This window comes from Oncorhynchus mykiss, chromosome 10, assembly GCF_013265735.2.
Source record: "Oncorhynchus mykiss isolate Arlee chromosome 10, USDA_OmykA_1.1, whole genome shotgun sequence".
NCBI lineage: Eukaryota > Metazoa > Chordata > Actinopteri > Salmoniformes > Salmonidae > Oncorhynchus > Oncorhynchus mykiss.
This window is the reverse complement of record NC_048574.1, coordinates 50,972,957-50,987,768: the sequence shown is the minus strand read 5'-3', so window position 1 is coordinate 50,987,768 and position 14,812 is coordinate 50,972,957. Positions and strand designations below refer to the sequence as shown.

General features: G+C 40.8%; 1 protein-coding gene across 1 annotated transcript; it reads right to left on the bottom strand.

The window, feature by feature from the left end:
* Positions 1-3,087: 3,087 nt before the first annotated feature.
* Positions 3,088-5,785, bottom strand: thy1 (Thy-1 cell surface antigen). Its single transcript, XM_021618958.2, has 4 exons — positions 5,640-5,785; positions 5,081-5,136; positions 4,509-4,832; positions 3,088-4,205 (listed from the first exon to the last, which is right to left on the bottom strand). The coding sequence occupies exons 2-4, from the start codon at positions 5,112-5,114 to the stop codon at positions 4,108-4,110; spliced, it is 456 nt and encodes a 151-aa protein (XP_021474633.1). The 5' UTR covers positions 5,115-5,136; positions 5,640-5,785; the 3' UTR covers positions 3,088-4,107.
* Positions 5,786-14,812: the final 9,027 nt, after the last annotated feature.

Sequence of the window (14,812 nt, the reverse complement as noted above, 5' to 3'; positions counted from 1 at the left end):
GGGACGGCCAGGTCTTGGTAGATTTGCAGTGGTCTGATACTCCTTCCATTTCAATATTATCGCTTGCACAGTGCTCCTTGGGATGTTTAAAGCTTGGGAAATCTTTTTGTATCCAAATCCGGCTTTAAACTTCTTCACAACAGTATCTCGGACCTGCCTGGTGTGTTCCTTGTTCTTCATGATGCTCTCTGCGCTTTTAACGGACCTCTGAGACTATCACAGTGCAGGTGCATTTATACGGAGACTTGATTACACACAGGTGGATTGTATTTATCATCCTTAGTCATTTAGGTCAACAATGGATCATTCAGAGATCCTCACTGAACTTCTGGAGAGAGTTTGCTGCACTGAATGTAAAGGGGCTGAATAATTTTGCACGCCCAATTTTTCAGTTTTTGATTTGTTAAAAAAGTTTGAAATATCCAATAAATGTTGTTCCACTTCATGATTGTGTCCCACTTGTTGTTGATTCTTCACAAAAAAATACAGTTGTATATCTTTATGTTTGAAGCCTGAAATGTGGCAAAAGGTTGCAAAGTTCAAGGGGGCCGAATACTTTCGCAAGGCACTGTATATACTGTTCTATACCATTGACTGCATCTTGCCTATGCCGCACGGCCATCGCTCATCCATATACAGTTGAAGTCGGTTGTTTACATACAGCTTAGCCAAATACATTTAATCTCAGTTTTTCACAATTCCTGACATTTAATCATAGTAAAGATTCCCTATCTTAGGTCAGTTAGGATCACCACTTTATTTTAAGAATGTGAAATGTCAGAATAATAGTAGAGAGAACAAATTATTTATTTCATCACATTCCCACTGGGTCAGAAGTTTACATACACGCAATGCTATTTGGTAGCATTGCCTTTAAATAGTTTAACTTGGGTCAAACGTTTTGAGTAGCCTTCCACAAGCTTCCCACAATAAGTTGGGTGAAGTTTGGCCCATTCCTCCTGTGTAACTGAGTCAGGTTTGTAGGCCTCCTTGCTCTCACACGCTTTTCAGTTGTGCCCACACATTTTCTATGGGATTGAGGTCAGGGCTTTGTGATGGCCACTCCAATACCTTGACTTTGTTGTCCTTAAGCCATTTTGCCACAACTGTGGAAGTATGCTTGTTGATTCTTCACAAAAAAATACAGTTCTATATCTTTATGTTTGAAGCCTGAAATGTGGCAAAAGGTCGCAAAGTTCAAGGGGGCCGAATACTTTCGCAAGGCACTGTAATAATTTTGATGTCTTCACTATTATTTTACAATGTAGAAAATAGCAAAAATAAAGAAAAACCCTTGAATGAGTATGTGTCCAAACTTTTGACTGGTACTGTATATTTTCCCAGGGAAGAGAACACACTTGGAGCACAACCAGCAAATACCTGAACTTCATGAGGGTGACCGAGGCCTCATACCTGGAGACACTTGAGGCCCAGCGTCTTCTTCTTCTTCTTAGACCGTCATTATAAAATAATTATTTGTTCTTAACTGACTTGCCTAGCTAAATAAAGGTCAAATAAAATTGTTTTAATAATTATTCGGTGGGGTTTTTTGGTGGTTGGCATCTACTGTGAGGCCCCGCATCAGCAGCAGGATCAGCACTTCAATCAGGTGTGAAAATGAGGCAGCAGCCAGGGTGACTGAGATGGCCCAGACAGCCTCGTTTAACAGCTTCAAAGCTGTATTTGGAAAGTTTGTCCAGGCCATAAAAGGGCAAAAGACACCAGCAACAGTCTCGTCACTAGACTAAACTGGACTAAACTAGCTGAAGTTGTATGTAAAAAATATATATTTTTATTATTCACTTTATTTATTCATTTGCGCTACATTAAAAGCCTTGTGAATGTGGCTTTCAATTACTGTTCATTGAATTTAGCATACTGTTAAACAATGAAAATAATGTACATTTTGGAGCATTAAACTTCTGTAAACTTGCCTACTTAATTAAACATTGGTAGAAAATAGAAGATACAATTGTGTAGTGGGTAAAAAATAACAGGTCTAATAGTAAAATGAACATAAGGCAGTATATAGTAGTACTTTATTAATCCCCAAGGGTAAATTTATGTAATAAGGGGTAACCAAAAAATGGAAAGAACCACTGAGTTAAGGGACCAGGCTCAGTCTGTCATGCTAGTAGAACTGTTGTTGGGTTCTCAAGGTGACTGCATAAGAACCCTTTTGGAACCCTTTTTTTCTAAGAGTGTAGCCTATATCTGCAGACCAGAGTTGCGGTAAAGAGGTCAATGGAATGCAGACCGTGGGAGATAGAAGATGGATGCCGGATTGGCCTACATTCAACAAATCTGATCTAACAAAGTGGATATTCGTCAAATCCGTCATGATTGATGTTATTGTAACAGGCCCACAATGGGGTTACTAAAGTCAGATTTTGATATATTTGGCTGTTTTCACTGCGTAACATTTAGAAAGTTTAGAAGAAGTGGCTGCTAAATGCTAACTCCTGTTCATATAAGCTGGTAGCATAGCTAGCATACAGAGATAGGTGGTGGTAATCGTCGTTTTGAACTGCAATCTATACTATTTAGAATGCAAAATTACAGAGACGGCATACAGATACTGTACTTTCCCCCTCCAACTCTCCCTCAATCATATGTCAACAACATATTAATTGGACTATTGTTTTCCTTAGATTACCTTCCTCAGAACGGCACAGAAAAGCTATAAACTATATTAGCATTGATCTTATCCATGATGACTCAATATCAGCAGTGTGACATTCAGGATAAACTATTATCTCTTGTATTGTGCTCTCATGACAAAAACACCAAATGTTATCTTACCCAACAGGCAGACAGCTGTGGCTAGGATGTACATGATCTTCTCTAAAGCAAAAAGACTATAAATACAAAACAAAGCAGAATATGGAAGATCAAAATATGTTCAGTTTAGTTACATTTGCATCTAAATGCATAAATTCCCCTAATACAATAGGTTAATCCACTATTCACTACTCTACGTTGACAAGTTATGATCAAACAAGATCTGTGTGAGCAAATTTTGTTAAGAGTGTAGCACAAACCTCAAAGGCTGGGGTCAGGACAGATAAAAACAAAAAAACAGGTAACTGCATGTTCCAAGTCTGTTTATTCATTCACATGCGCAAACGTGCCATTTTACAAATATGTTCACAGACTATTATTATTGTGATCTAAGTATGCAACTTTATAAATTGTGAAATTTTACATTCCTGAGGAAAAGCCAGTCAACGACATCTTCTCCCCATCCCTAAAATGGACAAGTCTCTGCCTGTCCCCGGTCTCGATTACATCTCCAACCTTGTATAAAGTCATAGGTTTGTAGCTACAGTAACGGTAGGGGAATAAAACGTCAAATGTTTCTACATTCTTCTTTCATGCCAAGTTGTATTGTTAATTTCATAAATGTGTTTTACATAAAACAATTTATTATTGTTAATTCAGTTAAATATTGCTTGACACAATGCACACATAAAAAATGTGCTCAAGTCTATAACTAAACAGATTATGGTTTAGCCAATGCAAAGTAATTATGTTATTAATCGATGATAACACAATTAACGATGATAATAACACTGCATAACATTTAGAAGGTTTAGAAGAAGTGGCTGCTAAATGCTAACCCCCATTCGTATGAGCTGGTAGCATAGCTAGCATACAAAAATCAGTGGTGGTAGTCAAGGTTGTTTTTAACTGCAATAAAGTTGATTGGTGATGATGACATGTATTCGGGTCGACATCCATACAAGCATTATACTCAGATTTTTCCATTAACATAGTGTCAAATACACATATGAACTAAATGCCTAAATGTAGGTACATTTAGCTGGGGGGGCAATGAGGAGATTCAGGATCTTTCCACCACACGTTTCCATGGCATTTCCATTATTTGGGTCGAGTTCCATTGACCTCTGTACCTTATCTATACTAGCAGACCATATTCTAAGACCATATTCTAAGCATTCTAAATAGTATAGATTTAAAAGGCACAATTCTGTGTGAGTGCAATTAGGCTACATTAACGAGATAATGATAAGCTATATTTTTCATGATTATGTTGAACAGCTTTGGAAAAGGAAACAGCAGCTATAATGGTTTTATAATGGTTCTTCACAGCCACTTGGCTTCCAGCAGCAAAACAAGTGATGTCACAGTCAACATCAACATGCTGCCATGCTCACTCCACGCTGAACACTGGAGGAGTAGCTCTAAGAGAGAGAGAAGCAAACACAAGTTGAAGTGAAGGACTCGACAGGGGAAGCCTTTCTCACACAAATCTTTGGTCTATTAGGAACGTGAGGAAAGTTTTCCTTCCCTATCACTTCACCATTTTCACTGAAAAGCAAATGATAACCACACAAACATGAATTCTATTGACATAGATCAACTGTTCTGTTTTCATATTAGGGTACCTAGGGAACTGAACTTACAGTTACACTCAAATAGCAATGTAGACGCACAGTTTCATGAATGCAGAAGTGAAACTAATACAAGTTTGATAAAATACTTACTCTTTTCCACAGTGGAAGTTTTTGACACTGTCTCTTTCTGCTTGATGGTGCAGGTGAAGTTTTTGGGCTTGTCGTCGGAAAGGCCAGTGAGGTTGAGACGGCAGGTGGAGATGCCTTCCATGATGGCGACAGCACCACGGTTCTTGAAGGTGGGGTCCTGAATCTTAGCAGGGTCTGTGCTGCCCACCACATTGTTCTCCTGGGTGTATGTGCAGGTAGGAACTGGTGTCGCAGCTGTCAGCTCGTATTCACAGTCCATCCTCAGGTTTTTCTCCTTCGTCAGGCAGGAGGTCAGCTTAGTCACCTTCTGGGCTGAGGCAAAACCTAAATCCCAGATACGGCATACAGATACTGTACTTTCCCACTCCAACTCTCCCTCAATCGTATGTCAACAACATATTAATTGGACTATTGTTTTCCATAGATTACCTTCCTCAGAATTGCACAGAAAAGCTATAACCTATATTAGCATTGATCCTATCCATGAGGACTCAATATCACCAGCGTGACATTACTATCTCTTGTGACAAAGCATTGTGCTCTCGTGATGAAAACACCAAAGGTTATCTTACCCAACAGGCAGACAGCTGTGGCTAGGATGTACATGATCTTCTCTAAAGCAAAAAGACTATAAATACAAAACAAAGCAGAATATGGAAGATCAAAAGATTACACCCATTTTTACGTGCATCACTCATTCACATGAGCAAATGTGTCATTTTAGAAATATGTTCACCATCTATTATTATTCTGATCTCAGTATGCAACTTTAGAAATTGTAAAATGTTACAGTTGTAGGGAAAAACCAGCCAATAAAATCTTCTCCGCATCCCTAAAATGGACAAGTCTCTGCCTGTCCCCGGTCTTGATTACATCTCTAACCTTGTATAAAGTCATAGGTTCGTAGCTAGAGTAACTGTAATAGGTGAAAAAATGTAATGCCAAGATGTATTGTTCATTTCAGAAATGTGTTTTAAATAAAACATTTTTTTATTGTTAATTCAATTAAATATTGATTTATACAATGCAGACATCAATAATGTGCTCGAGCCTATTACATACAGATGATGGTTTAGCCGATGTGAGTTACTTATGTTATTAATCGATGATAATACAAGTAATGTCTCTTACCTTAACGCTGAAGGAGTTGAAGCTCTGCTCGGTTGTGTGATGTTAGGGGTGGATAATGTCGGCTCTCAATGAGATGCAGAGAGAGGGTTGGTAGAGCCAGAGAAAAAAGGAGGGACGGGGTGTGTCAATGTTGTTTATCAAAATGACATTGCACAGTTTAGACTGCACACTAGAGGGATTGTGGGAGAACACTGGTAGGCTGCAGGTCTACCAAGGTCTATTTATCTATTGGCCACAGCATGCATTGTGATAAATATTCAGCCCATGACTGTGCTGTATTTCCTGAATTGTTTAATACAATTTTTATAATAATTTGTCAAATATTATATCCTTCCTCACTTGGCCTGAGTGTGTAGCAAATTATTGAAGTAAACAGTCATTATAAGGCCTTCTACTTTTCCATAACGTGGTTGCAGAGGCTATTTCTGAAATTATGTATGCCCACAGGGACTCAACTCCAGTTTTCAGACACCACATAGTTCCTGGAATCAATATCCTGAATCTAATGGGGTAGTTCAAGTGTATAGTTTAGTGACAACCAATATAGACGTTTTCATTTGCCGTCCAAAATATTCCTTTTGTGCATAGATATGGTAGGTTTTAATGATTCGTTTTAAACATACAAGATGCAATGTCGCCTTAATAGACTCTTTTCCTTTTCAAATCTGAAAGCTCCATCACTAGATCAGATTGTTTTATTTAACATGGTGAAAAGTGCAACAAATGTTAATGTAAATTAATTTAATGTTCCAGGGACACACAATATGATTTCAGCACCACACTGCCATGGACAGTGCCCTGGGCTTGTGGAGCTCGGTCGGTCGTTGACATATGTCTCCAGCATCCACCAAAAGCTCTCTCCATAAATGTATGCTATCTGTTGTTGTTTACTATCATTAAATGTGAAGACTGTAATTTGATCAAATCTATTCTGTATGTGTAATTGTTATTACGTGATTAAACTAGTAATGTAAACTTAATTAACTAGGAAGTCGGGGCACCATGGAAAATGTTGATTTACAGAGCAATGATATTCCGAATATAACTCTTCAGATATTTTAATATCTGATCGATTCATCATTCTCATTATAATGTTATTATTACCTTGTAAAATTTTGGGTTATCTGCACAAACGCTAGCATTAATTATGAATCAGCGATATACAAATTGGCTTAATAATTTATTTACTAGCTAAATAATCACAGAAATACATGACAGACAAACAGTAGATATTGGCTACTAACAATGAGAGAAAAGTCCCTAGTGGGCTAAGCCGATATGACAGCTTAGTAGACAAAAGGAAAGGGTGGGACTGAGAAAGAGCGGGAAAGACAAACTGAATTCATTACTCACAGTCTATAAATATATGAATTGAAATGCTAATCCTTTGCACATGAATGGCCGCTCATTTCCGAATAATTGCAATGTATTTATATTTACGCCCGTATGTCGTTGTTGTCTTCTCTGTTGGAATCCTTGATCATCCTGTAGGGTTCATCAGAGTCTCTGGTTAACTTTAATGGAAATCACAGTCTTTCGTGGTTGTAGGTGGTTAGAATAGATACTTCAGAGTACCATTCAGAAATGTTCTCATAGAAAAATTGCTTTGGCAGTTGTCGGTATTCTCATTATAAGTTTACGTCATTTCTAGCTGCAGACTCGGAAGACGTGTACTCTAGAATTTGCTCCTTCTGTAGTGAATCGATAGTCTCAGAGTTTAACCATTTGCAACCATAGCTTATACCGTGGTTTGCATGGTCTTAACCATTCAAGACGTCCTGCTTACCGTGGGTCTCTTTGGCATGAAATGTACATTTTGTCACGGGTGGTTTTATACGTTTAAGTAGAAAAGTTCTATGACGTCGACGTAAATCCTATGCTCACGTGGGCGTGGCCACTGACTAGTTAATCTTTATATGAAAACCCATATTTTCTCATTTAGAAGGTTAACATCACATTACATCTTTTCACAAATTGTTAAATGACATATGTTTCACAATATTTAGATGGAAACCTGACAGCTGGGAAATGTACACTTTGTTAGATACCTTTATGTGTGTTTCCTGTCCTCCATGAGATCACCAAATGAAACACTCATCATAACTGTGTCCTAGTGTCACGGGTAGAAATAGAGCCTCCCCCCCCAGGGCACGTCATGACACTGTAGTCAGTGCAAAAACCATTTAAAACATTCATATCATTGTATATTTTGCAATAAAATGTAAATTCTTACATTAGTTGACAAATATACACTATATATAAAAAAGCATGTGGACACCCCTTCAAATTAGAGGATTCGGCTATTTCAGCCACACCCGTTGCTGACAGGTATATAAAATCAACCATGCAGCCATGCAATCTCCATAGACAAACATTGACAGTAGAATGGCCTTACTGAAGAACTCAATGATACCGTCATATGATGCCGCTTACCAAACAAATCAGTTTGTCAAATGTCTGCCCTTCTAGAGCTGCCCTGGTCAACCGTAAGTGCTGTTATTGTGAAGTGGAAACATCTAGGTGCAACAACGGCTCAGCCGCTAAGTGGTAGGTCACACAAGCTCGCAGAACGGGACCGTCGAGAACTGAAGTGCGTAGCACGTAACAATTGTCCGTCCTCGGTTGCAACACTCACTACCGAGTTCCAAGCAATGCCTGCACAAGGACTGTTCATCGGGAGCTTCATGATATGGGTTTCCATGGCCGAGCAGTCACACTCAAGCATCGGTTGGAGTAGTGTAAAGCTCGCCGCCATTGGACTCTGGAGCAGTGGAAACACGTTCTCTGGAGTGAGGAATTACGCTTCACCATCTGGCAGTCGGACGGATGAATCTGGGTTTGGTGGCTGCCAGGAGAACGATCCCTGCCCGAATGCATAGTGCCAACTGTAAGGTTTGGTGGATGAGGAATAATGGTCTGGAGGTGTTTTTCATGGTTCGGGCTAGGCCCCTTAGTTCCAGCGAAGGGTAATCTTAATGCTACAGCTACAGAAACTGTAACTCGACAGAAGGAACTCACAGATAATTGTATGTGTGGGGTACAGAGATGAGGTACTCAAAAATCATGTTAAACCCTCATTTTCCACACAGAGTCCATGCAAACTATTATGTGACTTGTTAAGAAATTGTCTTTCTCCTGAATTGATTTAGGTTGGCCATGACCCCGTTGACTTTATGGTGTATTGTGTGTAGGCCAGTGACAAAAAATCTCAAATTCAGGCTGTAACACAACAAAATGTGGAAAAAGTCAAGGGGTGTGAATACTTTCTTAAGGCACTGTATGTCTTACTGAAACGTAGCTGGATCATGATGCTATGCACGTAGTACTCAGTGGATTCTCCATGCAGGATTGGACAACGGCTTCGAGGAATACGAAGGGAGAGCTGCAGATTATTTTATCAACCAAGAGAGTTCTCATCCATAATTATCATGGCTGTCTACATCCCTCCACAAGCCAACACCACTCTGGAACTCAACAAAATGTATAGGGCCATAAACAAACAAGAAACGCGGGTAGACTTAAAACCGTCCTACCTCACTTTTACCCACACGTCCCCTGTGCCACTAAACCACTTTTATTCTACCCTCGTCCTCCCTTTGGCGAATCTGACCATGACTCCATTCTTCTGCTTCCTCTTTACAGACAAAAGCTCAAACAGGAAGTACCAGTGATGCGCTCAATACAGAAGTGGTTGGATAAAGCAGACATGAGGCTACAAGATTATTTTGCTAGTACAGACTGGAATATGTTCCGTGGTTCCTCCGATAGCATTGAGGAGTTTACCACAGCAGTTACAGGCTTCATCAATAAGTGCATAGACGATGCCATCCCCACAGTGACTATAAGAAAACCATGGATTACAGGCAATATCCACGCTGGGCTAAAGGCTAGCGCTACCGCTTACAAGGAACTGGTCATGACACACATAAACACTATCATCCCAGTTACCCTAGATCCAGTGCAATGGGCATACTGCCCCAACACATCCACAGATGACACAATGTTAATTTCACACTGCCCTCTCCCACTTGGACAAGAGGGGAAATTACTATGGAGAATGCTGTTCATAGACTACAGCTCAGTGTTCAACACCATGTTCTCTGGACTCATGTACATACAATGTATTCAGACCCCTTGACTTTAAAAAAAAAAAATGTTTACTTTACAGCCTTATTCTAAAATGAATTAAATTACATTTTAATGACTGTCAAGTTCTGACCGTAGTTCTTTTGTGTTTTCTTTGTTTTAGTGTTGGTCAGGACGTGAGCTGAGTGGGCATTCTATGTTGTGTGTCTAGTTTTCCCATTTCTCTGTTTGGCCTGATATGGTTCTCAATCAGAGGCAGGTGTTAGTCATTGTCTCTGATTGGGAACCATATTTAGGTAGCCTGTTTTGTGTTGGGTTTTGTGGGTGGTTGTCTTCTGTCTTTGTGTCTATGCACCAGATAGGACTGTTTCGGTTTTTCACATTTGTTGTTTTGGTATTTTGTAGTGTCCACGTTTATTTGTCTTTATTAAACATGTTGAACACTAACCACGCTGCGCTTTGGTCCGATCCTTCGTCCACAGAAGAAAGCCGTTACAGAACCAACCACCAACAGACCAAGCAGCGTGGTAACAGGCAGCGGCAGCAGGAGCAGAGAAATAGGGAGGAATGGACATGGGAGGACGTTTTGGACGGCAAGGGTTGCTACACATGGAAGGAGATCCTGGCGGGAAAGGATCGCCTCCCATGGGAACAGGTGGAGGCAGCTAGGAGAGCAGAGGCAGCCGGAGAGAGGAGCCACGGATACGAGGGAACGCGACTAGCAAGGAAGCCAGAGAGGCAGCCCCAAACATTTCTTGGGGGGGAGGCACAAAGGGAGTGTGGCTAAGCCAGGTAGGAGACCTGTGCCAACTCCCTGTGCTTACCGGAGAGCGAGAGGGACCGGGCAGGCACCGTGTTATGCTGTGGAGCGCACGGTGTCTCCAGTGCGGGTGCATAGCCCGGTGCGGTACATTCCAGCTCCTCTAATCGGCCGGGCTAGAGTGGGCATCGAGCCAGGTAAGATTGGGCAGGCTCGGTGCTCAAGAGCTCCAGTGCACCTGCACGGTCCGGTCTATCCAGTGCCACCTACACGCACCAGCCCTCCGGTGGCAGCCCCCCACACCAGGCTTCCTGTGCGTGTCCAGAGCCCAGTACTCCCTGTTCCTCCTCCTCGCACTCGCCCTGAGGTGCGTGTCCTCGGCCCAGTACCACCAGTGCCGGCACCATGCACCAGGCCTACAGTGCCCCTCGTCTGTCCAGAGCTGATAGTCTCCCGTCTGTCCAGAGCTGCTAGAGTCTCCCGTCTGTCCAGAGCTGCCAGAGTCTCTCGTCTGTCCAGAGCTGCCAGAGTTTCTAGTCTGTCCAGATCTGCCAGAGTCTCTCGTCTGTCCAGAGCTGCTAGAGTCTCCCGCCTGTCCAGAGCTGCTTGAGTCTCCCGCCTGTCCAGAGCTGCTTGAGTCTCCCGCCTGTCCAGAGCCGCTAGAGTCTCCCGTCTGTCCAGAGCCGCTAGAGTCTCCCGCCTGTCCTGAGCCGCCAGAGCCGCCAGTCTGTCATGAGCCGCCAGAGCCACCAGTCAGCATGGAGCTGCCAGAGCCGCCAGTCAGCATGGAGCCGCCAGAGCCGCCAGTCAGCCAGGAGCCGCCAGAGCCGCCAGTCAGCCAGGAGCCGCCAGAGCCGTCAGAAGATGGATGCCGGATTGGCCTACATTCAACAAATCTGATCTAACAAAGTGATCTAACAAAGTGGATATTCGTCAAATCAGTCATGATTGATGTTATTGTAACAGGCCCACAATGGGGTTACTAAAGTCAGATTTTGATATATTTGGCTGTTTTCACTGCGTAACATTTAGAAGGTTTAGAAGAAGTGGCTGCTAAATGCTAACTCCTGTTCATATAAGCTGGTAGCATAGCTAGCATACAGAGATAGGTGGTGGTAATCGTCGTTTTGAACTGCAATCTATACTATTTAGAATGCAAAATTACAGAGACGGCATACAGATACTGTACTTTCCCCCTCCAACTCTCCCTCAATCATATGTCAACAACATATTAATTGGACTATTGTTTTCCTTAGATTACCTTCCTCAGAACGGCACAGAAAAGCTATAAACTATATTAGCATTGATCTTATCCATGATGACTCAATATCAGCAGTGTGACATTCAGGATAAACTATTATCTCTTGTATTGTGCTCTCATGACAAAAACACCAAATGTTATCTTACCCAACAGGCAGACAGCTGTGGCTAGGATGTACATGATCTTCTCTAAAGCAAAAAGACTATAAATACAAAACAAAGCAGAATATGGAAGATCAAAATATGTTCAGTTTAGTTACATTTGCATCTAAATGCATAAATTCCCCTAATACAATAGGTTAATCCACTATTCACTACTCTACGTCGACAAGTTATGATCAAACGAGATCTGTGTGAGCAAATTTTGTTAAGAGTGTAGCACAAACCTCAAAGGCTGGGGTCAGGACAGATAAAAACAAAAAACAGGTACCTGCATGTTCCAAGATCTGTTTATTCATTCACATGCGCAAACGTGCCATTTTACAAATATGTTCACAGACTATTATTATTGTGATCTAAGTATGCAACTTTATAAATTGTGAAATTTTACATTCCTGAGGAAAAGCCAGTCAACGATATCTTCTCCCCATCCCTAAAATGGACAAGTCTCTGCCTGTCCCCGGTCTTGATTACATCTCCAACCTTGTATAAAGTCATAGGTTTGTAGCTACAGTAACGGTGAGGGAATAAAACGTCAAATGTTTCTACATTCTTCTTTCATGCCAAGTTGTATTGTTAATTTCATAAATGTGTTTTACATAAAACAATTTATTATTGTTAATTCAGTTAAATATTGCTTGACACAATGCACACATGAAAAATGTGCTCGAGTCTATAACTAAACAGATTATGGTTTAGCCAATGCAAAGCAATTATGTTATTAATCGATGATAACACAATTAACGATGATAATAACACTGCATAACATTTAGAAGGTTTAGAAGAAGTGGCTGCTAAATGCTAACCCCCATTCGTATGAGCTGGTAGCATAGCTAGCATACAAAAATCGGTGGTGGTAGTCAAGGTTGTTTTTAACTGCAATACAGTCCATTGGTGATGATGACATGTATTCGGGTTGACATCCATACAAGCATTATACTCAAATTTTTCCATTAACATAGTGTCAAATACACATATGAACTAAATGCCTAAATGTAGGTACATTTAGCTGGGGGGGCAATGAGGAGATTCAGGATCTTTCCACCACACGTTTCCATGGCATTTCCATTATTTGGGTCGAGTTCCATTGACCTCTGTACCTTATCTATACTAGCAGACCATATTCTAAGACCATATTCTAAGCATTCTAAATAGTATAGATTTAAAAGGCACAATTCTGTGTTAGTGCAATTAGGCTACATTAACGAGATAATGATAAGCTATATTTTTCATGATTATGTTGAACAGCTTTGGAAAAGGAAACAGCAGCTATAATGGTTTTATAATGGTTCTTTACAGCCACTTGGCTTCCAGCAGCAAAACAAGTGATGTCACAGTCAACATCAACATGCTGCCATGCTCACTCCACGCTGAACACTGGAGGAGTAGCTCTAAGAGAGAGAGAAGCAAACACAAGTTGAAGTGAAGGACTCGACAGGGGCAGCCTTTCTCACACAAATCTTTGGTCTATTAGGAACGTGAGGAACGTTTTACTTCCCTATCACTTCACCATTTTCACTGAAAAGCAAATGATAACCACACAAACATGAATTCTATTGACATAGATCAACTGTTCTGTTTTCATATTAGGGTACCTAGGGAACTGAACTTACAGTTACTCTCAAATAGCAATGTAGACGCACAGTTTCATGAATGCAGAAGTGAAACTAATACAAGTTTGATAAAATACTTACTCTTTTCCACAGTGGAAGTTTTTGACACTGTCTCTTTCTGCTTGATGGTGCAGGTGAAGTTTTTGGGCTTGTCGTCGGAAAGGCCAGTGAGGTTGAGACGGCAGGTGGAGATGCCTTCCATGATGGCGACAGCACCACGGTTCTTGAAGGTGGGGTCCTGAATCTTAGCAGGGTCTGTGCTGCCCACCACATTGTTCTCCTGGGTGTATGTGCAGGTAGGAACTGGTGTCACAGCTGTCAGCTCATATTCACAGTCCATCCTCAGGTTTTTCTCCTTCGTCAGGCAGGAGGTCAGCTTAGTCACCTTCTGGGCTGAGGCAAAACCTAAATCCCAGAGACGGCATACAGATACTGTACTTTCCCACTCCAACTCTCCCTCAATCATATGTCAACAACATATTAATTGGACTATTGTTTTCCTTAGATTACCTTCCTCAGAACGGCACAGAAAAGCTATAAACTATATTAGCATTGATCTTATCCATGATGACTCAATATCAGCAGTGTGACATTCAGGATAAACTATTATCTCTTGGATTGTGCTCTCATGACAAAAACACCAAAGGTTATCTTACCCAACAGGCAGACAGCTGTGGCTAGGATGTACATGATCTTCTCTAAAGCAAAAAGACTATAAATACAAAACAAAGCAGAATATGGAAGATCAAAAGATTACACCCATTTGTACGTGCGTCACTCATTCACATGAGCAAATGTGTCATTTTAGAAATATGTCCACCATCTATTATTATTGTGATCTCAGTATGAAACTTTAGAAATTGTAAAATGTTACATTCGTAGGGGATAACCAGCCAATAAAATATTTTCCGCATCCCTAAAATGGACAAGTCTCTGCCTGTCCCCGGTCTCGATTACAACTCTAACCTTGTATAAAGTCATAGGTTCGTAGCTAGAGTAACTGTAATAGGTGAAAAAAACATAATGCCAAGATGTATTGTTCATTTCATAAATTTGTTTTAAATAAAACAATTTATAATTGTTAATTCAGTTAAATATTGATTTATACAATGCGGACATCAATAATGTGCTCGAGCCTATAACATACAGATAATGGTTTAGCCGATGTGAGTTACTTATGTTATTAATCGATGATAATACAAGTAATGTCTCTTACCTTAACGCTGAAGGAGTTGAAGCTCTGCTCGGTTGTGTGATGTTAGGGGTGGATAATGTCGGCTCTCAATGAGACGCAG